The 27182-nt window shown below is 45.4% G+C and overlaps 1 protein-coding gene across 4 annotated transcripts in view; it reads left to right on the top strand.

Moving 5' to 3' along the window:
• The window catches only part of GOLGA3 (golgin A3), a 50683-nt gene that overhangs the window by 4035 nt on the left and 19466 nt on the right, over nt 1-27182 (top strand). For 2 of the 4 annotated variants that reach the window (XR_014558969.1, XM_083716847.1), the window contains exons 2-15: nt 2345-2695; nt 3779-4051; nt 6306-6418; nt 9870-10540; nt 12851-12962; nt 14828-15134; nt 16174-16376; nt 17820-17957; nt 19534-19695; nt 21465-21833; nt 22493-22570; nt 23042-23305; nt 24876-24970; nt 26897-27113. Coding sequence is in view for 3 of the 4 variants with exons in the window: in XM_083716847.1 (XP_083572973.1) it covers nt 2575-2695; nt 3779-4051; nt 6306-6418; nt 9870-10540; nt 12851-12962; nt 14828-15134; nt 16174-16376; nt 17820-17957; nt 19534-19695; nt 21465-21833; nt 22493-22570; nt 23042-23305; nt 24876-24970; nt 26897-27113 (3123 nt within the window). In the remaining variant the exon portion in view is untranslated. The remainder of the gene's footprint in view (nt 1-2344; nt 2696-3778; nt 4052-6305; nt 6419-9869; nt 10541-12850; nt 12963-14827; nt 15135-16173; nt 16377-17819; nt 17958-19533; nt 19696-21464; nt 21834-22492; nt 22571-23041; nt 23306-24875; nt 24971-26896; nt 27114-27182) is intronic. The other 2 variants (XM_083716848.1, XM_083716849.1) reach the window with 2 other exon arrangements.

Genomic DNA, 27182 nt, shown 5'->3' with positions numbered 1-27182 from the left:
GCAAGTGGCGGATGCATTACTACTCCAGCCACCCTTAAAGAGGAGGTTGTGTGACAACATCTAAAGAAGCCAGAGGTCTATGATAATGATCACCCAGTCATTAATACCATTCTTGGGCAGGGATAGCCTAAGCTGTTATGACTCACGCTTAGGAACCTTGAGGGTAACCTCACAACTGGATTCCTGTGTTGTGCTCTGTGAAGAGCTACCCTTGAGGTTGGCTCAGAAGCTGCAGCTAGGTTGCTCAGTGGGGCATCTGCTGCACAACACCTGTACTGCCAATTAGCTACCGAGTCAAGTTCAAGGAGGGTGTTTTGTTATTGTTGATTCTGGCTGCTGTAGTTGCTGCAACTATGTTCCATGATTATCTGGGTTGTTTGCTTATTTTAATGATTTTTGTTTGGATGGTGCAGCACTTTGAGATTTTGGAATTGGAAAATTTGTGTATGTGTATCTGTGTGTAGATAGATAGATATGAAATAAACAGATAAACAAATACTGTATTTTTTGCCCCATAGGGTGCACCGGCCCATAGGGTGCACCTAGTTTTTTTGGGGGGGAAATAAAGGAAAAAAAATTATTTTCCCCCCCAGGCGCGGGGTTGGGGCGGGGGAAGCCCGAGCTTCCCCCGACCCCAGCCCCCAGAACAGGCTGCTATCCGCAAGCCTAGGGAGCCCGGTGGGAAGTCACGCTGGGCTCCCAAGGGTTGCGGAGAGCTTCCCGAAGCCCGGGGCGCGAGAGGGGTCGGTGCGCACCGACCCCTATCACTCTCCAGGCTTCAGCGAAAGTCTGCATTCGCCCCATAGGACACACACACACACATTTCCCCTTCATTTTTGGAGGGGAAAAAGTGTGTCCTATAGGGCGAAAAATACGAAAATGTTTGCTTATTTTAATGATTTTTGTTTGGATGGTGCAGCACTTTGAAATATTGGAATTGGAAAATTTGTGTATGTGTAGCTGTGTGTAGATAGATAGATAGATAGATAGATAGATAGATATGAAATAAACAGATAAACAAATAGTCAGCCTTAGGATCCCTGCCTATGATGGACCTGCCATGCAGAATTCAGAAGAGGGGGCAGATTTCCTCTTTAAGTGTAGTTCTTTTTTTTACTCTTTCTCCATAGGAATGAATTCACACCAACAAGTTGATGGCCACCAACTTGGATGGCTTTAAAAGAGTAGACAAATCAATGGAGGCTAAGCCCAAGCTCTGCTTCTTCGGTTGGCATCTTCAGGATGCCTCTGAATACCAGTTAATGGGATCACCACTGGGGAGAGGTGCTGCTGAGCTTTGTTTCTGCTAGTGGGCTACCTGTAGGCATCTTGATGGCCACCTACCTATCTTGTGGCAGTGAATCCCATGTAAGGCATTTCCTGCCCCTTCATCTGCATGTAGTTCTGCCAAGGGTTCTGTGTCTGGGACATGGTAGAGCGCAACAAGAATGTTTGGATCTAGGTTTTTGATGGACACAAGTGGGATCTGGAACAGAATGTCACAGTTTGGAGTTGCAACTAGCCAGCCATAACCTTTCCCAAATAAAGTGTCACCTTGGTTTAAGAACAGCCCTGTTTACGTACTGTTCAGTTTATTAACTCTGCAAAACCAGAAGTAGTGTCCCGGTTTGCAAACTTTACCTCAGTATAAGAACGGAAGCCAAACTGTGGAAGGGCACCGGCAGCGGGAGGCCTCATTAGGGAAAGTGCACCTTGGTTTAGAATGGCTTCGGTTTAAGAACGGACTTCCAGAACGGATTAAGTTCATAAACCGAGGTACCACTGTACTCCATTCCATTCTCCTTCCCTTTCTCCATTTTCTGTTCTCCCTCCCAACATAAACACCAACCGCTCCCCGACATATTATGGGGCTGCTGAGTATGTGCATTCCCTCACTAGACTGTTTTGGGGTTCCCTCTTCCCCATGGCCCTCCCTCCCCCCAAAAAATTCTTCCTACTTCCAGAAACCTTGTGTTCTTCCAAGCCAGCTATTATTTCCCTCTTGTGTATGGATGGTGCCATTTCCCCTATATAGAGAGTCCAAATAAAGAGAATCAGTTAGCTATTGGTTTAAATACTGCATGTGACTGTTCCACTGTAATAGAATGGGTTGTTTTGGGGTTTTTTTAAACAAAAAATAAAATGCCTTTTTGTCTCTAGAGCAGGCTTCCTCAATCACTGCCCTCCAGATGTTTTGAGACTACAATTCCCATCGTCCCTGACCACTGGTCCTGCTAGCTAGGGATCATGGGAGTTGTAGGCCAAAAACATCTGGAGGGCCGAGGTTGAGGAAGCCTGCTCTAGAGAGTGACGCAGCTTAGTAATTGCTTCCCCCCCCCTTCAGGCTACTTCAATGATCTCGTGGAAATCCTGAGCTGCCTGCTGACCGGACTTGGACTGAGTTGAGTTGCCTGCTGTAAAACTACAGATGAGAAGCCCGGTATTGTGTCCTCTTGCGCAGCCTCCTTGCTGGCAGTTCTTCTGATGGATAGAACCAGGACTCGGCAGTTCTCTTGAAAAGTGCATTTTGTTCAGCTGGGGAAATATTTCCCCTGCATCTTAATAGCATCTGCCATGGACTCTTCGGTGATCCTGCTGGAGAAGCAAGCCAGCAACGGGGGGCCCTACAGCTCTGAGCAGCCTGTGGAGATGGAGGCCAAATTGGAGCGGCCAGCAGAAGGAGATGGCCTTCATGGTAAGCTGTTTCTGCAGATCAGATTTGTCTTGCTGCGAGGAATGTGTTTCTGAAGGTAGCGCAGTCAGGCTAAGGACATAAGGCGGGCAGTGGACAACCTGAGGAAGTGCCATCCCACTTTGGGCCTGCTGAGAGACACAGGTGATGTCCACTGTTTCCAGGATTTCTCCTCATTTTGAGATTTTAGTGCAGTGATTCCCAAAGGGCATGGCGTGCCATGCTGGTGTGACAGGAGAGGATAACAAGGGTGGCAGGAAGATTAAAGGACCATCAAAAAAAACAGTCAAATGTTTCAGTGTAGTATAGTATAGTATCTGTTTTTTATATTCAAAACGAGAGCAAGAGCATCAAGTGATAAATTTGGTGCATTGTGAGCAAATTTTCATTCCTAAAGGGTGGCACAGAGAAAAAAGTTTGAGAACCACTGCTGTGGTTGGTGAGCTGAGAGTTGGTTTAGACCCTGGGTGAGAATCCAGAGGCTGAGGGTAGTGGTGTGTCAGAAGGAAACTGAATATATATTTAATTTTTAATGTACATTTTTTGTAGCTGTGTATTTTTGTAATATTTTGTTTAAGTTGCCCGTTGTTGCTTTAGTTTTTTGTACATCGCTGAGACATATTTTTAATATATTAAGTGATACGGAAATTAAATAACCCAATCGAATCAAATAAGGTGAGCCCTGCTGGATAGGACCAGATGGCCATCTGCGTTAGGTCCCTGTGCCTGAGTTCCCTCATCCGTGTCCTAGCAGGTCTGGTTGAAGGGTCAGGAGCAGGCAATTTGACAGAGCTCTGCTTGAGGACCCGGAGAGCTGCAGCCAGTCAGGGTAGATAATACCCTTTACAGATTTCATATAATGCTGTTGCCTGTGTTCCCAGTGCTTTTCTTCTGAACAGCCAAAGATCCCAGGCTAGTCAAACCAGGTGGGCCTTTGCCAAGGTATTTCTTATAGCAGGGATGCTTTAAAGACCTAGGATATCCTCTTTTTATAGGAAGGGGAAACAGACTGGAGACCCATCCTTCTACCCCTAAGTTTGTAAGGGATGTGAACCTAGTGCAACCCAATATTCTGCTCTTTTCCAGTGACTAGTGTAAATGACAGCAAAGTGCCAGCTGAAGGAGAATGCCTGGTTCCAAACAGCAGCGAGGTGCCATGTGCGAATGGACCAGCATCTCGCTACCCTGTCTCTTCTGACCCCAACGGCAGCCCACGTGGGGAAGTACCAGCTCCAGGTGTGCCCGGTTTCCATGACAACCTAAAGTCGTCTCAGGGAGCTAGTGCTGAGGGCATAGTGCTTAGGAAGGAAGCGTTGCAGTCCCTCAAACTAAGCCTTCCCATGCAAGAAACCAAATTGTGTAAGCATCTGTTTATGGCGGAGCCCCCTGTTTTTTTCTCTTGCTCCAAGAAAAAAAAAAAAGCTCCCTCCCCCACTTTCCATTACTCTCCTGGCCTCTGCAGACTCTGTCTCCAAATATCACTTCAAAAAAGCTTGATCTGATACTGTAATTTTGCTCTGTGGCAATTGGTGCTTGTGACTCTGTGTTTAACACACTTACTTTACTTAACATTGTTGGGCTGCATAAATGTTGCCGTTAAAACACTGTTAAAAACAAAGGACCCTTATTGCTTTCCTTTTTTTTCCTTTTTGCATTCCAGTTAGACATGTGCAAATTCAGAATAATTACAGCTTGCCATAGGTGACCAGGAATTCCATGCAGGTGAATAAAAGTGCTGGCAGTGGAGAGATGAATTGCCTACTTGGTAGAAAGCTATATTTTTTCTACTAGAATCTTCTCCTTGGCCAGCATGAGAATACAGACTACATACTGTATTAGACCATAAGACACACCTAGTTTTTGGAGGAGGAAAACAAGAAAAAAAATATTCTGAATTTCAGAAGCCAGAACAACAAGAGGGATCGCTGCACAGTGAAAGCAGTAATCCCTCTTGCTGTTCTGGCTTCTGGGATAGCTGCACAGCCTGCATTCGCTCCATAAGACGCACACACATTTCCCCTTACTTTTTAGGAGAGAAAAAGTGAGTCTTATAGAGCAAAAAATACGGTATATTAGTACGTATATATGTTTTTGCAGGCTGATAACTGTTTATTGCACTTACTTACAAGCCTGTAACCCTGCACAACATCACCTGTTTAGATAAAAGCCCCAAACACTTGAGGTTTAGCTAGTTGTTTATCTGTGGGTATTTATATCTAAGCTTTTAAAATGGTCCATAGTTTTAAAAGTTAATGTAATGAAACAAATATGAAACAAGCAGCATTAAAAAAAAACAACCACCAATTGGCAGGGTTGAAAAGCACATAATTAAAATACTTGGGGGTGAAACTTTAGCTAAGGTCAAACAAACCTTCCTTGTGGAGAGCTTTCTACAAGTGGGATGTCACCACTGAGAGTGATTGTAATAATCCGTTTTCAAATCTAACCGCGAGACCACAGTTCAGGCAACTTGTCCTGTGGCTGCCCACCCCTTCCCTCAACCCAATAAAAGCATGGCAATTAGGGTTCTGCAACAGGCAGTATTCTTAATCTGGAGGGAGCTGTGAACAAGTTGCTTGAAGAGCTGTGGATCCTAAACTGTGCACTCTTAATATCAGTGCTTACACAAGGCGTTGGGGTTTGGGGCACTTTTTTCAGCTGCACGCTCACCTGGCTAAAACCGCATGCTTTGCTTATCTGCATGAATATTGTAGTAAGTCTTGAGATAGGGGTAGTCAACATAACCCCCCCCCCAGATGTTGCAGGATTCCCAACACCCATCATCCTGACTGTTCGCCACAATGGCTGGGGCTGATGGCAATTGGAATCCAGCAACATCTGGAGGCCACCATGTTGATTAGCCCTTGAGTTACAGAAACAAGTTTGGCATCGCCCAGCTCAGTCCTTCCACGCAATTCACATATAAGCGGGACTGAAGCCAGCTTTTTATGAACAACTTATATCGGGAGATGATGCATTTCAGTGGATAGCCAGTTGGAGGAGAAGCCTGGGAATTTGGATCCAAGCCTCTGCTCAGCTCACAGTGACCTGAGGTTGTCACAGTGCCTCAGTTCCTCATTTGTAAGAGGAGACTCTACTGACCTGACCCTTGTGGGGATGTAAAAATGGAGGATTCTGAATTTGCTTTGCGTCCAGTTTAAAGCAAGCGGAATCTTCAGATGTAACCAAATTATACATTGAGGTGGGTCCTGCTGACTAGTCAAACCCAAGAGCTGGAATTGATGTCCTTGTTCCCTTGAGCTGCATCTTCTCCATGACTAATTGTTAACAATCTCACGGTGCATCCCAAAATGTCTTTGTTTGTTGGTGTCTTTGAGGTACTGGGTCCCATTCTGGGCAGGGTACAGAATGGGTACTGTTAAGCCTTGGTAGATAGAAGCCCCATTGGATTCTCACTAAATTAACTTCATTTCCCCCCAAAAAGCATGCAACCTTTCAGTCTAGTAATTGAAATGAAAGAATTGTCACTCTTCTGCCTCTCTTGCTGTTTTTACCTTTTCCCTAAATTTTGCTAAGCAACATACATTTCTACCTAGCCTAGTAATAGATACACACACATCTAAATACATAAAACCTGTCTTTCATCCTGTAGGTTCAGCCGATTCTTCTCTCCCTTTAGAGAAGGAAGAACAAATCAGACTTCAGGCAAGAAGGCGCCTTGAAGAACAGCTCAAACAGTATCGTGTAAAAAGGCACCAGGAGAGAGTAAGAGCCTAGCAAGTGGTTTCTCTGGTGTTTATGAATTCTAATGACTTGGGAAATCCTGTAAACTGCTCCTTGGTGCTGCAAAGCATCATTTGAGGTGATGCTGTGGGGTGGACTCCGTTTGCGGAGGGGGTCATTGCAGCTGTGTGATCTACATATCTCCATTCAGCCCTTTTAAAGGCCAGGAGCCGTTTCACAGACAACGGGCCCCATTCAGAAGTAACAGATAGCCATGTCATGTTCTCTTGCTATATGAACAAGCTGTGGTGAACATTGGGTTTATGCAACCATCATTCCCCTATCTTCTGCAGAAGCTCTTGCTTATGGTTTTACACAAACCACAGTTCCTTGTGACATCTAAACCTGAGGAACTGTTGTTTGTTTAAAGCCTTTGTTGGTCATTAAGCCAGGATCCGATACAGTCGTACCTTGGAAGTTGAACGCCTTGCAAGTCAAATGTTTTGGCTCTGGAACGCCGCAAACCCAGAAGTGAATGTTCCGGTTTGCAAACGTTCTTTGGAAGCTGAACGTCCGACATGGCTTCTGTAGCTTCCAGTTGCATGCAGGAAGCTCCTGCAGCCAATCAGAAGCTGCACCTTGGTTGTCGAACATTTTGGAAGTCGAACAGACGTCCGGAATGGATTTTGTTTAGCTTCCAAGGTACGACTATACTATGGTTTGATCCTGGCATGTTTTCACTAATTCTAGTTATAATTAACTGCAGTACCCTGAGTTTGGAAGTGCTGTGGCTAGCCCCAGCCATAACTCTGTGTTGGGTGGCAGATGACACTACCATATCACATGGACATGCCAGTAGCGTGTTAAGTAGTGAGCATGCATTCACCCTCTTTATTCTCTGAGCATATACAGTGTGCATGCCCTAGAAGGTTACTTTCCCCTCCCATCTATATTAAAAGCTAGCGGACAATTTGCCATTGAGGCTGATGCTTTTTTGACTTTCACTCTGGTGTGCCAATAGAGAACCTGTTGCTGGACTCCCAAGCCCTGCCGTCGTTGATCATTTGCCATTCTGGCTGGGGCTGATGGGAGTTGCAGTCCAGCAACATCTCAAGGGCCACAGGCTCCCTATTTCCATTACATCCAATCACAGATAAGTGAAAACAACAGTATTTGTCTCATCAGTGACCTGGTTCCATGACTTAACTTGAATGGGTGGTCTCCTTGTGTGTCCACCTGCTACACTCAACCAAGCCATTGTTTGGTGTAGCATGTTGTTCAAACAACACACCATGTCATGCCATGGCTCAGCTCAGCTCAGTGCAGCACATAGCAGAATGACTGAGGAGGAGCAGAGTAGCTGAGATTCACCCTCTCAGAGCCCACGTTCTTTTTTTTTTTATAATATTTTTATTAAGGTTTTCCAAATTAAAACAAATCAAAACAAATTAAATCCAATCTATTGCCAATAACTAGGACTTCCCCTCCCTACCCCCTCTTGTGTTCCAAATCTTCCAAATAAGCAATTAAATTCAACAAATTCTTATCCCCAAGTTACACTCTTCATCAATAACCCAATTTATCCAAATTCTCATCCCCTAAGATCGATCTATACCCTTCCACGAGTTTCCCCCTTTCAAACATAGTACAGATGAAAATAAGATAAATATGAATAATAATTTTACAGCCTTTGGATTCCAATTTTCCCTCCCCTCTTTCCCCTTTGCGTTTCACCTATCCCTCCACTTCTAATATCTTCCTGGAGTTCCCACATTACACTATGTCCCTCCGGTTCTTTGCCAGTCTTTAATTACGGATGTCCAATCGTAGAAGGAGTCTATCAAATAAGGGCCCATTTCTTCTATCCAGGTTTTTATATCCAGGAGTAAAAACTCCAATTTTGTATCCATAAGCTTGTCAAACCTGAATATCCCAAATGTTCCCCCAGTTCTGTCCAGTTCTTGTTGTTTCCTTGTTCTTATCAATCATTCTCCTCCTTTTTATTTCTCTGTTCTCCCACAGAAATGTTCTTTTTCCAAAAGTTTCTAGTGTCTCTGCAGAGGTTTGTTATTCATGGAGCAAAGCATTGCATCATGTTCCTTTCATTTTCCAACAAATAGTTCCATTGTTTACTGTAGTGTGTAGACCTCTGTAGACAAAATAATGTTCCATTCCTGCAGTTTCCCAGGAGATTGAAAGTTCCATTCAGCTGTTCAGATTTCCTGTGAAAAACACATGCAATGTCCCTCGGCTCCTCTAGGTGGATTGCAGTAACAAAGTTCCCTTCCAGAATCACATCCACCAGACCAAGTAGCTTGTTGACCGATATTTAAAACAGTTTGTATTCAATTTATAACAAATATAACCGGCAAAGTCCTCATAACAAAGTCTCTATTTTAATCTTCCTTTTTGACAGCTCTTTGACAGCTGTCAAAACCTCCATCACTTTTCTCCAGGCAGTTTCACGAATCGCTCCAGGGATTCCGGGGGGGTTGCTTTTTTTAAAACAATTCCACTTTTCTCCTCCAGCTCAATCTTATAATTTTCCCTCGCGAAGTTGCTGATTCGGCAAGATAAGGTTACACTCGATCTTAGTTGTCCAGTCCTTTGTTTTGGCTCTTCTACAATTTAGGGGTGGGCTGACTTCCTTTTTTCCACCTCCCCCGTTCGCTCCAAATTTTAAAAATTTATCCCCTTTTTTTTAGTCCATATTCCAATTACTCACGGGTTCTTCTTTAGAGCCGAATTTTCAATAGAAGAAGTCAGCGCTCTCCGCCAGATGGCATGCGGCTGCGCTCGGCAGGGATAGCAGAGAACTCAAAGCACCACGCTTCTCCCCGGCACCCGATCCGTAGCCTTTAAAAAGGCTCCTTCACGAGTCGGGAGAGCGCTAACGGTGCCAGCCGAGTCTCCATGTCCACGGCCTCAATCTGGCCGTGGTTTTTAAGGGTCCCCGCATCGCCGGTGCGGTAGGACCCAGCCCCTGCCAAGCCGGCTCCCTCCGGAGCTTGGAGGGAGCCCGCCATTCGGCGATGGCGCCGACCCGGAAGTCCTCAGAGCCCACGTTCTTAGCTATGGTTTGACTTCGTGTGATGTGCAAACCAGACTGATGTCCACCCATGGATCTTTCACAAAACCGATTGGCCTGACACTTGTTTGTTCAGGTAGAGCCGTTTTGATGTGTTAACCATACTGATGTGGCGGGGGTGTTTGCCATCCCTAAATCTGGTGGTGAAGGAAGAATAAGCTGTAACTTTAAATATTAAATTTAAATATAAACTTGAAGTATTACATTTAAAGTTCTCGCACTGAAAGGAGGAGACTGACTTTTGCATTCAGGAACCTCAAAAAGAAACCTTGGTTGCCGTTCTAGGATGATTTCCATTTGTTTACAGACGGGCAGTTGATTGGTTTAAAATAAAAGACTTTGGTGATCAGAAATTGCATTCCATTTATACTACTGCTTGTCATCTTCTTTTTCTTGTCCAAGCAGTCTACAGCTAAAAGCCGTCCCTCCAGTACCCTCGATCCTGAGCTGATGTTACATCCAGAGACTTTGCCAAGGGCCAGCACTGTGTCTATGACAAAAGAATACTCATTCTTGCGAACCAGCGTCCCACGGGGACCAAAACTGGGAAGCCTGGGGCTTCCGACACAATCAAAAGAAAGGAAAAGTTCTAAATCTAACAGGTCAAGTAGAATCCGGTCTCTGGCAGACTATAGAACTGAAGATGCAGAAGGGCATGTTCCGCTTGATTCACCAGGTGGTTCCCTGAAGCAGAATCGAAGCAGCCTGACATCTGTTGTGTCTGAGATCAGGCTAACCCCTGATCCAGACGACCGGCTGGAGAATTCCTCCCTGGCCGGAGATAGCATCTCTGATATTGACGGAAGCGAAGTAGGATTGAGGCTGGACGGCAACGAGAGCGACAGTTCTACGTACAGTAGTTTATCGGGAAGGGGTCCCTATGGCGCTTTGCTCCATTCCGAAAGCAGGCAGGGCGCTTCGCTGACTGTAAATGGCCAGGAGGTCCCTATGGATGCAGTTGGACAGTTTCCTTCCATCAGGGAAGTGTTGCAGGCTGCTGCGGCGACAGAGCACCATCCCGACGACCAGGAAGTCAACGGGGAAGTGAGAAGCAGGAGGGACAGCATTTCCAGCAGGTAAGTGCATTACAGTGGCTTTCAAACTTTTGAACCTCCAGGGAATAGTTTTCTGTCTTGTCTGCGAAGGAATACCGCTTGTCTCTGCTGTGAAAGGTCCTGCGGCGTCTTCTGCAGTGTGCAGTCAGCTTGTGAAGAGCATTAGCTTGGACTGTTATATGAAGGCGCTCTGTGCTGATTTGGTTGGCAAGTCCATCAAGCTCAGTGCTGTCCACTCCAGGGATGGGGAGCTTGTTGGCCTCCAAATGTTGTTGGACTACAGCTTCCATCACACTTGACCACTGGCCATGCTGGTTGGGGCTGACGGAAGTTGGAGTCCAGCAACATCTGGACGGGCTCTGATCTCCTCATCCCTGGCCTACCTTGACTCACAGCAGTTCTCAAGAAGTGTCCTGATAGGTCTGACCAAAAGGCCCCTCTAGTCCCCACAGCAGCCAGCCAGGTGCCTCCTGGGGAGCCCACAAGCTGGGCATGAGCACAGCTACCGTTCCCCAGAGACTGGTATTCAGAGGCATATGCTGCCTTTGATTCCTGGAGGCAGCGTTGAGCCATCATGGCTAGTAGGCAGCAGCTTGGGTGGGAGACTCCCTGGGAAGGTAGGAAGCAGCCTTATACCAAGTCAGACCATTGGCCCTCGTTCATCCTGCATTGTCTGCTTTGACCAGCAGCATCTCTCCAGGGTTTCAGGCAGGGAGCTTCTCCCTGCCCTACCTGGGGACACCAGGAGTTGAACCTGCGACCTTAATTGTGCAAGGTGTTAACACTCTGCTACTGAGCTTGCAGTTCTTCCCAAAGCTACAGCTCATGTACGCTGCCTGAGATCCATCATGAAACAAAGGTGGGATATGCATGGAGTAAGTGTAGTTGCAATGCATTGGGGAAGGGCCATAGCTTAGTGGTAAAATGACTGCTTTGCCATGCGGAAGGTCGCCAGTTCAATCCCCAGCATCTCCAGGTAGGAGAGCCTCCTTTTCTGAAACTTGGGAGAGCTGCTGCCAATCAGTGTAGATAAGCCAGAATGACCAATGATGTGACTCAGTATGTAGCTACTCTGAGTGCCTTTTTGCCTAAAGGGCTGGCTATAAATGCCTTAAGTAATAAGTGAACAATATGCACCCAGACCGCCCCTGAGGGTTGACCTCATTCTGTGTCAGGTGGTTGACTGAATCGCATTCAGCATTTTGTCATTGAAGAGGACCTTCAGTGAGTCCCCCTGTTTATGAACCTTACAGCATCCTTCTCACACAACCCATTAAGTATTTAATCCATGCACAGATCTTTCCAGCTTTTAGCACTTAACGAGACGCAAGGGTTCCTGCCCTAGATGCACTTATCCACTTTAGCCTTTTTAAGAATGGGATTACTTGTTGGTTCTCAGAAGCTTACTCGCCCATGATACTATAATGAGTTTCTCAGTGCCCATCTCTTTAGGACAAGTATAGAATTAGCAAGTGGTCAATATTGCAATACCGATTGTGGTTGCTGTTCTTTCCCTTCCATCTTTCTTATAAATTAATGGCCAGTTTTTAGGTATCCTTTTGGCTCGAAAGTTATTTGAATGAAATAAAAAAATTAAACACCCCATAGTTTTTTTTAAAGTGTCCATTTGCAGGCCTCAGAAAATCTACTCTCCATCATGCTCAAAAGGGACTAAATTTTCTGAGCAAGTGTAGGTTGGCTGTAAAGAGTTCCCAATGGCATTTAGCAATGGTCCACATTGCATCGTTGTCATCATTCTGTGCCATCATCCTGCTTCAGTCTCATGATACAGTGTCACTTTGATGTTTTCAAATGGCAGCCGCGCTCATGGAGTGTGGTGGTGGCGGCAGCAGCAGTGCCATGTCAGCAAGGAGGGTTGGAATACAATCAGATTGCCTTAGTATCTCATCTGGGGCTATGGAGAATCTATTGGGAAACAAGGCCCATCCTGTCAGCTCTGCTGAAAAACCAGCTCCATCATGTTGCTCCTGCCTTCGTACTCTTTCCATCCTGGTGGTATTTCAGTAAGGGGCTATCGTTTAATTTAAGAATTGGTCCCTGCTTTTGCGTTTTCTCCCCTCTTCCATCCTCTTTTTCCTTTTGTGTCAAATCTTTTAGATTGTAAACCAGTGGGCAGGGACTGTCTTGTTTTAATTCATTGTATGTAAGCCACTCTGGGAGCCTTTTTTTGTTGTTGAAAGAACAGCCAGGTACAAATGCTCCAAATAAGAAAATAACAGGGACGATATCATGAGCTGCGAAATAGCCATGTATATCACTGGCACAACATGTACATTGATAAAGTGTGCGCGCGCTTTTGTCTCTCCTCAGTATATCGATGGAGAGTTCTATCGCAGGCACGCATGACGAAATGTTGCAGGTCCTCAAAGAGAAGATGCGTCTCGAAGGGCAGCTTGAAGCGCTGTCATTGGAAGCCAATGAGGTACAAATGACGTCACCCCTTCTGTACAGGATGTTACTGAGGCTACTTAAAGCAGGAATGGGCACCCTTCATATGAAACTGCTGGGAGTGGATGTCCAGAGTTTTGGGGTTCGGTGCCACCAATATGCTGATGACACCAATCTGTCTCTTTTTCATCTAAATGTGAGAATGCTATTTCAGGGCTTAAATCAATGTCTGGTGTCAGTAACAGGCTGGCTGAGGGTGAACAAATTGAAGTTTAAGCGAGAAAGAGATGCTCCTGGTTGGTGGGAAGGCAGATCAGAGAATTGGGATTTAACCTGTGCTGGGTGGGGTGACATTCCTCTGACAGCTCAGGTTCGCAACTTGGATGTCTCCTAGATTCAACCCTGAGTGTAGATGCCCAGGTTTTGGCAGTGGCTGGGAGTGTGCTTGCATATTTAAAACCAATGCACAATATGCACCCGTTCCTGGAGATGTCTGATCTGGGAACAGGGACACATGCCTTAGTCACAAGGCAGCCCTGTATAGGGAAGTTTGTAATGTTTGATGTTTTACTGTTCTTAATGTTTTAATTAGTTGGAAGCCACCCAAATTGGCTGTGGCAACCAAATCAGATGGGTGGCATATAAATAAATTGTTGTAGTTGTAGTTGTGGTTGTTATTTGGTATACTCTAAAACACCGTATGTGTGTCTGCCTTTGGAAAGTGTTCAGGAACTTCAGTGGTCCAAGATGCTGCAGGCAGATTATTGCAGACCTTACTGCAGCACCTTATTGCAACATCTCCACTGGCTGCATGTCTGTTTCTGGGCACAATTCAGAATGCTGATTATTCCCTACAAAGGCCTATACAGTTGATTCCAGGCTGTCTGAAGGACAGCATCTCCCTCTGTGAGCCAGTCAGCTTTTGAGATCTTCAGGAGAGGCCTTTTTCTCAGTTCCGCCAGCCTCTTAGGCACATTTGGGAGGACATGAGAGTGGGCCTTTTCTATCGCTACTCCCAGATTGTGGCACTCCCTTCCACCGGAGGCTCACCTGGCCTCCTCTTTGTTTTCCTTTTGCCAGCAGACAAATACTGTTTTGTTCCCACAGGCCTTTGGACACTAACTGACTTTTGTGGCAGGGTCTTTTAAGACTGAAGGGATGTGGGTGGCGCTGTGGGTTAAACCACAGAGCCTAGGGCTTGCCGATCAGAAGGTCGGCGGTTCGAATCCCCATGATAGGGTGAGCTCCCATTGCTTTGTCCCTGCTCCCGCCCACCTAGCAGTTCGAAAGCACATCAAAGTGCAAGTAGATAAATAGGTACCACTCCAGCGGGAAGGTAAACGGTGTTTCCCTGTGCTGCTCTGGTTCGCCAGAAGTGGCTTAGTCATGCTGGCCACATGACCCAGAAGCTGTACGCCGGCTCCCTCGGCCAATAAAGTGAGATGAGCGCCCCAACCCCAGAGTCTGCCACAACTGGACCTAATGGTCAGGGGTCCCTTTACCTTTTACTTCTAAGGGTGGGTGGCGTAAATGGTCCTAAGTTGTTTTGATTTGGTGGGTTTTTTATATATGATAGCTTATTTAATTGTTGTTCAATATTTATAATGGATTGGTGTGCAATTCTGTGGCATGTTGTGAGCCACCTTGGGTTCTGTATTGGGGAAAGGCAGGCCATAAATAAAATAAATAGTTTCTGGGGTTGCAAGCTGTAGTTTTACACTGAGGAGAAAAGAGGTTGCAGAAGGGTTTTCAGTTGGGGGTGACATTTGTAGAAGATTATGCAAAAGCTGGATTTTAAGGAGGTACTGAAGAATCCTATGAACCTCATTTGATTTTTCCGGTGCCTTATGGAACCATCATTTTAAAATTATTATTTTTTAATCATTGTTTTTTGTTCAGGCTCTCAAAGAAAAGACGGAACTGCAAACCCAGCTTGCTGCTCTGAACATGAAGCTTCAGTCCCAGATGGAGCACAGTCAGAGCAGCCAGCAGAGGCAAGACTCGCTGAACTCGGAGGTGGCCACTCTGAAGCAGTCTTGTTGGGACCTGGAAAGAGCCATGGCGGAACTTCAGGCTGCCTTGGAGGCTAAGAATGCCAGCCTGGCTGCCTCCAACAATGACCTGCAGGTGGCAGAAGAGCAGTACCAAAGACTGATGGGGAAGGTGGAAGACATGCAGAAAAGTGTCCTCAGCAAGGATAGCACAGGTGAGTAGGTGCTGCTCTCTTTATTCTTAACAGTCATTATTTATCGAGCAGCGCTTTGTAAATGTATTTAAAATATTTATTAAATGGCTTGATCCGAAAGACCTCCCAGCAGTGTATTAATAAAATGGTAGAGAAAACAAAGCTAAATTCTACAAATGGATTATAGATAGATAGATAAATAGATAGAGATAGATAGATAGATAGATAGATAGATAGATAGATAGATAGATAGATAGATAGATGGACCCCTGACCATTAGGTCCAGTCGTGACCGACTCTGGGGTTGCAGCGCTCATCTCGCTTTATTGGCCGAGGGAGACGGCGTACAGCTTCCGGGTCATGTGGCCAGCATGACTAAGCTGCTTCTGGCGAACCAGAGCAGCACACGGATACGCCGTTTACCTTCCCACTGCACTTCCTACTTGCACTTCGATGTGCTTTCAGACTGCTAGGTTGGCAGGGGCAGGGACCAAGCAACAGGAGCTCACCCCATCGCGGGGATTTGAACCGCTGACCTTCTGATTGGCAAGTCCTAGGCTCTGTGGTTTAACCTACAGCACCACCTGCGTCCGATAGATAGATAGATAGATAGATAGATAGATAGATGCAAATAAATCTATAAAACCATCATCATTAAAGCAAAGGTAAGACCGATGAGGAGCTTTAAAAATATATATATACAAACAAAAAAAATATTTTCAGCAGGTGCCTGAATCACTTTAGCAATCATAGATTTGTGTTGCCCTTTTCTGCAGCTTCTGCATCTTTCCTATAGTCAGAGAAAGGCCTCTATTGCAGTTGACTTAACTGCAACAAAGCATAAAACATGTAATTGAAAAACATTAATTAAAAAAAGCGCCGCAACCCCAGAGTCATTCACGACTAGACTTAACTGTCAGGGGTCCTTTACCTTTTAAGAACTACAGTAATTGTTTTTAAAGGTGCGATGGAAATGTCTATAAAATTAGATGCTTGTTGCTTGATCGTTGCTGCTGATCGACCTTCATAACCTTTCGAATGATTTCGCTTGGCTTCTTAGTTCATGATCTCCGACAGCAGCTTTCCTCGTTGCAAAGTCAGCTCCAGCAGGTGCAACTGGACCGCACCACGTTGACCAATAAGCTGAAGTCGTCTCAAACAGAGATTGCGTCCCTGCAGAAAGTGCGGCACTGGTACCAGCAGCAGCTGGTGGTGGCCCAGCAGGCAAGGGTTAGGCTGCAGAGTGAGATGGCAAACATACAGGTAAGGGGGACTCTCCCTTGTTAGCCTCTGCGGCACTTCTCAGTGCACTTCAAGTTAGAAGAAGGGAGATTCTGACTAAACATACAGAAAAACCTTCTGACAGTAAGAGCTGTTCAACAGCGGAACCGTCTCCCTCGGGAGGTTGTGGACTCTCCTTCCTTGGAGGTTTTTAAGCAGAGGTTGGATGGCCATCTGTCATGGATGCTTTAGCTGAGATTCCTGCATTCAGGGCCGTCTTACCCATAGGCGCTGGGGTGTGGGGCACCCGGGCACCGGGTTCTCAGGGGCACCAGGCCGAGAGTCCAAGGCCCAAGAGTTGATTCCGGGAAGAGCCCGTCCGTCGGTTGGGCTCTTCTGCTGCGGGTGGCTCTGCGCTGTGAGTTCATCCGCAGCTGAGCCAGCGAGACACTGAGGCAGTCAGCCGGCTCTGCCCTCCTGCGTGCCAAGGACTGGGCAACCTGGGGGGGGGAGCGCCGGGCGGATCTTTGCACCCCAGTGCTGCATATGCTTAAGACAGCCCTGCCTGGATTGCAGGGGATTGGGCCAGTTGACACTCAAGGTCCCTTCCACTCTGCGATTCTGTGATTCCATGTGTATTTGACACTTGGGGCCAAATTAGGCCACTATGGAATTAGACAATTGGTGCCTTGCCATCTAGAAACCTAGGATGTGGTGCAACCCTAGTTGGACACCCAGGAGATTATTTATTTAAAATGAGAGCCCCATCACTCCTCCCTTTGTCAGGAGTCATGATTAGACAGGGAAACATCTGATTAACCATAGTTCCCTGTTTTGTGTGACCCAGGAAACTATGGTTACCAGCTTTGGAACAAGTTGGGTTTTAAAATCATTTACAACCCATGGTTTAATATTGTGGCTTGTTCCAAACCTGGTAACACATTTCCAAGACTGGACAAAATGAGGAACTATAGGCTTCATGGTTTAATCATGGCTTTAGGTGAAGAGAGGAGCAGAGAAGCTGTGCTGGCAGGGAAAAGATTCATGCATATCCCAGCTTCTTAAGAAGGTGAGAGATGGTTGTCCAGATACAGTCACTTGGGAGCAGTGGTATCCAGCATTGGTCCTGATGTCATTCAAACATGTGGCAGCTAAAATCATGTGTTGAAAGGCCCACTGGAAAGGAGTGTCTTCAGTTTCTGGCAGAAGGCACTCAGAGAGGGAGCCTTGATCATGATGTCATTCCAAGGCCATGGAACCACCACAAAGAAAGCCCTGTCGATTGTCCCCATCTCTCAAATATTGTGAGATGGCTCTGAGAGCAGGGCCTCTGAAGCACGTCCAATAAAATGAAATATTTGTATATTTCTTCGGAACAGAGGACATGAATCCTAACCCGACTGGTTCAGTTCCCTTTCCCTTTGAACTGCTGTTAAGCAACATTTAGTGTGACTTTTTTTTCTCTTCCCTTACTGTCTTCCACAGGCTGGTCAAATGACCCAGGTGGGCATGTTGGAACATCTCAAGTTGGAGAACGTAACACTCTCTCATCAGTTAACAGAGACTCAGCACAGGTCCATCAAAGAGAAGGAGCGTATAGCTACACAGTTGCAAAATATTGAGGTAAACTTCATAGGAATTTTCTTTGGACTCTCTTAGTACTTCCTGTAATATGGGGATCTCTAAAACTTCAGAATTGGAATAGCTTAGAATACTGCAGTCAGCTTAGAATACTGCAAGAATATTGTAATCAGAAGCAGTGTCTGGGCAGAAATGTCCAATTTTTTGGATGATTTTTCTTAAAAATAGCTGGGGATGGGGGAGTGGTATAGAATTGTCCTGTGCGTCCTGGGTACTTACGGAGTACAGTGGTACCTTAGTTTAAGAACAGCTTAGTTTATGAACAACTTGGATTAAGAACGCTGCAAACCCGGAAGCAGGTGTTTTGGTTTGTGAACTTTGCCTTGGAAGCAGAACATGTTCCGCTTCCTGTTGAGTGTGTTCCATTTGTAAATTGAGTCCCACGCTGCTATGGGAAAGCACGCCTTGGTTTAAGAACGCTTTGGTTTAAGAATGGACTTAATCCAGAACGGATTAAGTTGATAAACCAAAGTACCACTGTAGTGGGGAGCTGAGGCTAATACAAATGTCTCTATAATATAGGCACTGGAGAAGCAGATGCTCTATTGTTTCTACTTGTCCAGAATTGGAGGGGCATTGTCTCACTGAGTAAGGAATCTTCCTGTATCAACCTTCAATGACAGCCGAGGGGAGGGCACGACATAGTGCCAGGGTAAAGGCCCTCTGGTGCTTAGGGACGTCGAGATTAGTTAGATATGCCGTGGGGGAGGCAGAGCACCTGATGGATTCATTGGCAATAAAAGTTGGGGTCTTGGCTAGACCCAATTAGCGCTCTGTGTCTGCTACACATTGCTTAATGAGAGAAGCCCAGGGGTGAGATTTTAGTTGCCACTGCCTGTTTCCGTGTGGATTTAAAATCATCATTCATAGTTAGTGGGGCAAGGCCAAGGGGAAATAAAGAAGCAACACCATTTTTCTGCCTCCCTGGGGCATTTGCAGTCTCAGTTTGCAGTACAGCACATGGTGCTTAGCAGTGGTTGTTCAGTTGCTAGCTTGCCCTCTAGTCTGAATATTTGTTAAATATTCACTGTTGTTAGCCATTCTGAGGGCGGGATATAAATAAAAAATTATTATTATTATTATTATTATTATTATTATTATTATTAATAGAATAATAGGACAGCTTTGTCGTAAAATGCTTCCCCTGCCCCCCTGTACCACCCAAAAGAAATCAGAATGCACATTATTTATTGAATTTGGAGAGTTTAATGTGGTAAGTGAGTGATTTTTTTGGAGCAGATTCTGGATCATCTGGGTGGGAAATTAATTTGGGGTACTGGGTTTAGTAATTGGACTAATTTGGGGTATCTGGGGTGGGGTTTAATTTAATTTTAAAAATATTTGGGGTGATGAATAAGTGGAAGATCAACCATATGTATAGCCTAACATCAACACTGGCCTGAAGAGTCATTTCTTCAGAGCTCAGCAATCTTGATTAAGGTTACATAACTTATTAAGAGAATGAAGGACTGGATTGTTTGATTCCCAAAACTCCTGCCTGTATTGTGTTGGTCACTTCCTCTTTCACTCGTTAGAATTGTCTGCTTCTTCCTGACAGGCTGACATGTTAGACCAGGAGGCAGCCTTCTTGCAGATCCAAGAGGCTAAGACCATGGTGGAAGAGGACTTGCAGAGAAAACTGGAGGAGTTTGAGGATGAGAAGGAGCAGCTTCAGAAAATGGCGGATTCTGCAGCAATATTGGAGCAGGAGCTAGAACAGGTATATGCATCTGGTAGAGCAAAGAGCTTTTCACAGAAAGCTTTGCAAAAGCCTATTCCTAGTTTGCATCTTACGACTGGAGAGAAACAAAACTGGAAGCAGGAGATGCAATCCAGCAAACAGGAGTAAAGGACCCCTGACAGTTAAGTCCAGTCACAGACAACTCTGGGGTTGCGGCGCTCATCTCGCTTTACAGGCTGATGGAGCCAGCATACAGCTTCCGGGTCATGTGGCCAGCATGACTAAGCCACTTCTGGTGCAATGGAACACTGAAACCAGAGCAGCGCCTTCCCGCCACAGCAGTACCTATTTATTTACTTGCGCTTTGGGGGGGCGTGCTTTTGAACTGCAAGGTTGGCAGGAGCTGAGACCAAGCAATGGGAGCTCACCCCGTCGCAGGGATTCGAACCACCGACCTTCTGATTGGCAAGCCAAGAGGTTCAGTGGTTTAGACCACAGCGCATCTACATCCCCACAGCACCACCCGCATCCCTCATCTATTAGACGTCTACATTCCACATCATCCTTGTTTGCCTACCACACTGGTTTCAAATTCCAACCCTCTACTCCAAGCCGCATGAAAATTGCTGCACGTCCAGGGGGACCACTTTATTTTATTTTATTTTATTGGTCTATTGTAGAAATTGCAATGCACTGTGCTAGATGCTGTTGGATTTTTAACTGTATTTTTATTACTTCTTTTATTTCTTTTATACAGTAATGTATTACGCCTGGTTGATTGATTGATTGATTGATTGATTGATTGATTGAGTGTACCGTCCTATACCCAGGGGTCTCAGGGCAGTTCACAAAATAAAATCAAGATATAAAACCACAAAATACATAATAAAAATAAAAACAACCCAGTAGTGCCCCCCCCCAAAAAAACCAAATTTTAAAATGGCATAGGATGTCAATAAAATCAACCTAAGGCCTGGTTAAAAAGGAACGTTTTTGCCTGGCGCCTAAAGGTGCATAATGAAGATGCCAAGCAAATTTCCCTGGGAAAAGCATTCCACAGATGGGGTGCCACTGCAGAGAAGGCCTGTTCTTGTGTTGCCTTCCTCTAGATCTCTCGAAGAGGTGGCACACGAAGGAGGCCCTCAGAAGATGATCTCAAGGTCTGGGTAGGTTCATATGGAAAGAGGTGGTCCTTGACGTATTGTGGTCCTGAGTCTTTTAAGGCTTTATAGGTCAAAACCAGCACTTTGAATTGGGCCTGGAAACTAATTGGTAGCCAGTGCAGTCGGACCAGGATCAGTGTAATATGCTCAAACTATCTTGCTCTGCTGAGCATCCTGGCTGCTGAATTCTGCACCTTGACTTCCATAGAATGCAACCCCAGGAAATGCTCTGTCCCTTCCTGCCGCTGACCTAATCGCTTGGATTGGGGTAGCCAACTTGGTTCCCTCCAGATGGTTTTGGGTTACGACTCACACCAGCCCTTGTCAGCATGGCCAGTAGTCATAGATGATGGGAGTTGTAGTCCAACAACATCTCGTGGTACCATGCTGGCTACCTTTGCCATAGGTGATAGTACTCTAGGCTCAGGGATGGGGAACCTGTGCCTGCCTGGATGTTGTTGGTCTCCAGTTCCGTTCAGCCCCAGCCAGCATGGCAAGCAGTCAAGGATGATGGGAGCTGTAGTCAGGCAACATCTGGAGGGTTCATGGGTTCCTCACTCCCACTCTATAGACCTTAAGTGCTGGGTACGTGATGTGTGCATTCATAATGGGAGAACACCCTAACACATTTTCCCTTCTATCCAGCTGAAATTGACTTTGCATCAACGAGATCTTCAGGTTGAGGCTTTGCAGCAGGAGCAGCTGGACCTCATGAAGCAGCTGACTGCCACCCAGGAGACTCTACAGACCCGAGAGCAGTCACTGGGCGACCTCCAGACACGTTATGATGAGCTGGAGGCCAGGCTGACGGAGTTGCAGGGGGAAGCCACCTCAAAAGACGACACTATCCAGTATTTGCAGAACGAGAAGATTGTCCTGGAAGTGGCTCTGCAGGTAGCAAAAGCCGGCAAAGAAGGACTGAAGGAAGGAGTCCAACATTTAGGAGAGAGCACTGAGGCGGCATCAGATGTTCTGGAGCAGCTGAGACAAGAAATAGTTGTAAAGTCAAGCCAGGTAATACACACTCTTCTTAATTGCGTTTCTGCTCTTTTCTGCACTTATAATCATCAACACACCTGTAGGCCAGGGCAACCTGCACAGCAAATGTTCACAAACCTTTTATAATTTTTTTTATTTAAATATTTTTATTGGTTTTTAACATGCAAAATTATAAAACATACCACACAATTTATCGCAAATACATTCTTATTGGACTTCCATCAGCACCTCTGATAATCCTCCGTCTTAATCACTTCTTACGCATTTCCTAACTTAATATTGCCTTTACGTCTCTTAACATACCACGTCTCCTTCTCCATTTTTGCAATATTTCTAATATCATTCCTTACAGAACTTCTTGCAAAATTCACAAACCTTTTATAACAGGGATGGCCGATGTGGTGCCCTGCAGGTGTTATTGGACCACAATTCCCATTATAAAAAAAATATTGATTAATTTATATGCCACTTAGGTTCCAGAGTGGCTTTTAAGCAATTTCCCCCTTTTTCCCTGTTCTGACTGTTGCTATTAAACAGCAGGTGCACTTTGGGATCATGTGCTGTAGAAATTACACCTGGAAAAATTCTTGCTCTGGATGCCACAAAACTAGTTCACTTCTCTAGTCCTCATCCAGTGCCCAAGTAATATTGATATTATTATTCCACCCCAATAGGTAGAAAATCTCCAGCTTGAGAGTGCCAGTCTCAAGAAGCAAACCCAGAAGGTCAAGGAGCAGTTCCTGCAGCAAAAGGTGTGTGTCTATATAAGTGTTTTTAAATACCGTATTTTTCCGTGTATATTTTCCATCTATTTTTGGGGACTCAAATTTAATAAAATGGGGGGAGATTGCACAGGGTTGTTCAGCTTTTTTTTAGGGGGGATTGCCAAAAATCGCTTGCTCGCACGCAACGCAAAATCTGCCTATCGCCTGTCCCCTCACCAACAAAGGCTGCCAATCCCCCGCCCAGTTGCCAGAGCGTCAGCCAATCCACACCAGCCCTTGACACAACAACCAATAACACGCCCAATAGCTGCTGACAGACACGGCAGCAACCAATCAAACGATCACCCTATGCACTACCCATGTATAAGAAAACCCCCACTTTTAAGCATGATTTTTAAAGAAAATAACCTAGTCTTATACACGGAAAAGTATGGTAATAAAAATAAATAAATAAATGGCTCATAAGGATGTCAGCTTATGACTGGGGAACTTTTCCAGGTGATGGTGGAAGCTTACCGGAGAGATGCAAATTCAAAGGACCAGCTGATCAGTGAACTGAAGTCCACCAAGAAGAGGCTGGACTCTGAAGTGAAAGAGTTAAGACGGGAGCTGCTCCAGCTTCAGGGTGAAAAGAAATCCGTGGAGGTTGAGAACTCGAGGCTGGGCAAGGAGGTGTCTCGAGTTCAGCAGCAGATGGAGGAATTGGAAAGCCAGTTGCAAGCAGTCCAAAGAGAGCGAGATGACATGGAGAGAGAGTTGCAGGTGCAGATGAAGCCTTTGTTGTCCTTAACGTCCATAATAATGCTTCATAGAATCCTAGAGTTGGAAGAGACCACAAGGGCCATCGAGTCCAACCCCCTGCCAAGCAGGAAACACCATCAGAGCACTCCTGACATATGGTTGTCAAGCCTCTGCTTAAAGACCTCCAAAGAAGGAGACTCCACCACACTCCTTGGCAGCAAATTCCACTGTCAAACAGCTCTTACTGTCAGGAAGTTCTTCCTAATGTTTAGGTGGAATCTTCTTTCTTGTAGTTTGGATCCATTGCTCCGTGTCCGCTTCTCTGGAGCAGCAGAAAACAACCTTTCTCCCTCCTCTATGTGACATCCTTTTATATATTTAAACATGGCTATCATATCACCCCTTAACCTCCTCTTCTCCAGGCTAAACATGCCCAGCTCCCTTAGCTGTTCCTCATAAGGCATCGTTTCCAGGCCTTTGACCATTTTGGTTGCCCTCCTCTGGACACGTTCCAGTTTGTCAGTGTCCTTCTTGAACTGTGGTGCCCAGAACTGGACACAGTACTCCAGGTGAGGTCTGACCAGAGCAGAATACAGTGGCACTATTACTTCCCTTGATCTAGATGCTATACTCCTATTGATGCAGCCCAGAATTGCATTGGCTTTTTTAGCTGCCGCGTCACACTGTTGGCCCATGTCAAGTTTGTGGTCAACCAAGACTCCTAGATCCTTTTCACATGTACTGCTCTCTTCGGATCAGCCTGTTGGAATACATAGACAGTAGCTATGCTGTGGACATTTGTTTGGAGGGCAACAAGCCCTCCATCCCTGGTAAACTGTGATGGGAATGAGCCTAGCCTTTCCCAAAGCTCTCATGATCTCCTGCTTCTCCCTTCAGCATGGCCACAATGGGGAAATCATAAGCTTTTACTTCCTTTACAATCATTGTTTAGTGTATAATTTGAAACTTGTTTTATGAACGATGGTGGAGGTCTTTAAGCAGCGGTTGGATGTCCATCTGTCATATTTGATTTCGTTGAGATTGCCGGATTGCAGGGGGTTGGACTAGATGTCCCCTGGGGGTTCCTTCCAACTCTACAAATCTATGATTATTATATTTAACAATGTATTATTTGAAGTCAGCCAACTGTGGCTTGAAGTTGCCTTGTTTCAGATAAACCATTGTTAAATTTAGCCACGGTTCAGCTGGCAAAACAAGCTGTGGTTCATTAAAAAAACACAAGTGAGACCCTCCTAATTCCTTGTGCCTGCAATGGAGTAGGATGGAGGGGAAGGGCAGAACTATGAGACATGGGGAAAGCAAGGCTCATTCCCATCATGATAAACTATGGTTTATGATGACAGTGCTCCCAGAACATTGACCTGCATAGATGTTGGAGTGATCTAGAAAGGCAGTTCATAAATTACCATCCCAGAGTAAATTGGATTGTTTGTGGGCCATAAAAGGTCCACAAATTAGTTTTGTTTGAGTTCACCCACTGAATGTGTCGCCTTTGCCCAAGTATATAAAATTAAGACCTTTTTATTACAGAAGAACATGTAGCTTACAGTTCTCCTGTCCTGCTTTTCAGACATTGCAGTTTGACAGGGAACAGATGTCTGCTCTAGCTGAAATGAATGAAGTATTAAAACGGCAGGTTGACGAAATGCAGCAAGAAACCAAAATGTGAGTATGACAGATTACACCTTGCCTAGAACAGCCACAGCAACTAGTACTCATTGATTTTGTTCATCAAGTGCCTATGGGGGGCGGGATCTACAATCTATTAATGGGGGCATAGTCTTCTTTTTGCCTTTTATCTGGATTTCTGATTCCTATAGCATTGATGTCATTTGTCACATAATGGTAATCTAAGAACAAAGCAGCACCAAATTAGTTTTTGACATGTTGGGATCGCAAACATTCACTATTTATATGGGAGTTTCTCTTTTAATTAAAGGTAAATGGGTAGTCTGAAGTAGCTTCAATTGCCTTTAAAATAAGATAAGCTTTTCTTGCCCAATGAGACTAAAAATGTATTTAAGGCAGATTAAAAAGCATTAAAGCCAAAAGAGTGGCTTTGATTCTTACAATATGCCTTTGTCTAATTGTGTGGTATGATTAATTTGCTTGTCTGTGTTAATGCGGTGCATGTTTGTGATCCCATTTGTTACTTAATCCTCTTTAGTGCCAAACTACAGTGGAATTATTGTTGGGAACGTTGCCAACGTTCTGCTTTTAATGCTGTTTGTTCTTTAGCATATGCTGTGTACCACTGATGCCATATCAGTCTTCTGGGTCAGATTCAGGTTGGATTAGATTTAGAGTGATACCAATGTCTTAAGTAGACTCCCCCTCGCCCCTCCTAGTGGGGGGCAGCTCTGTTGCAACATCCTTGATGCAAAATGTGACAGGCTTTGGGTAGTCCTTAAGCTAGCAGTTCGGAATACAGACTGATCTGACTTAAGGGATATAGCCCATTGGAAAGTTCTCGTATGGGGCTTAATGCAGTCCCGCTTTCAATGAGGCTTGGGCATGAGCTTGTGTAGTAGAGTGGCTAGACTAGGCCCTAGGAGGCCATGGTTCAATTCAACCCTTGGCCATGAAGCTCCCTGGGTAACCTAGGGCAAATCACTGCTTCTTGCCCTAACCCTACATCATAGGGTAGTTGTGTGGATTAAATGAAGAGGGACTTTGAGAGAGTAATTCCTATCATTTCCCTGGTTATTGTTTTGTTGGGTTTATTTCAGAGTTTCCTGCCTATTTCCTACTTTCCCCATTTCACTTAATTAACAGTTGAAAAAGAACATGATCCTAGTGAACAATGACTAAGACTGGTCATCTTTGTCTGCCTTCTGTCTCCAACTTATCCCACTGCTATTTTGATGGCACCCATTCAGGTGTTAAGGGACGCGGGTGGCGCTGTGGGTAAAACCTCAGCGCCTAGGACTTGCCGATCGCATGGTCGGCGGTTCGAATCCCCGCGGCGGGCTGCGCTCCCGTCGTTCAGTCCCAGCGCCTGCCAACCTAGCAGTTCGAAAGCACATCAAAGTGCGAGTAGATAAATAGGGACCGCTTACCAGCGGGAAGGTAAACGGCGTTCCGTGTGCTGCGCTGGCTCGCCAGATGCAGCTTGTCACGCTGGCCACGTGACCCGGAAGTGTCTGCGGACAGCGCTGGCTCCCGGCCTATAGAGTGAGATGAGCGCACAACCCTAGAGTCTGGCAAGACTGGCCCGTACGGACAGGGGTACCTTTACCTTTACCTTTTTATTCAGGTGTTAAGTAGATTTTCAGGGTAGCTAGATATATACCTGCTGACCTTTATGCAAGGCATGAGAATCTCAGGATGTTTCTAAATGCTCTCCAGGTTACATTTTTTGAGATCAGACTGGTACCAGGGCCAGGAAAGTTTGTAATGGAGGGTTCCCTGTCTATTAAGTTATGTCAACTTTTTATAAACCATAGAATAAGTTCAGATTGAAACGTGCTTATTCGCATCATGGAAGAGTGTATAGCTGGCTGGAACCTTTAAATGTCCAGAAAGTGTGGTCCTACTCGTTCATCTTAATGTGGAGCTTTTTTTGAGGTAGTTTTTTGATATTACTTTCAGGGCCTTTACTGAACAGAAGCAAAAAATGAAACGACTGGGCTCAGATTTGAGCACAGCACAGAAGGAGATGAAAGCAAAACACAAAGCTTACGAGAATGCAGTTGGGATCCTCAGTCGCCGGCTACAGGAAGCCCTCTCAGCAAAAGAATCGTCTGAAGCAGAGCTGGCCAAGTTGAAGGCACAAATCTCTGACAGTGAAAACAGCCAGGCTGGCCTAGTAAGAAAAATTCCTGAGCAGGCCTTACTTCACTCACTTAAAACAGGAGTGGGGAACTGGACCTGACCC

The sequence above is a fragment of the Podarcis gaigeae genome (assembly GCF_964106915.1).
Source record: "Podarcis gaigeae genome assembly, chromosome: 16".
NCBI lineage: Eukaryota > Metazoa > Chordata > Lepidosauria > Squamata > Lacertidae > Podarcis > Podarcis gaigeae.
This window is presented reverse-complemented; position numbering and strand designations above follow the sequence as displayed.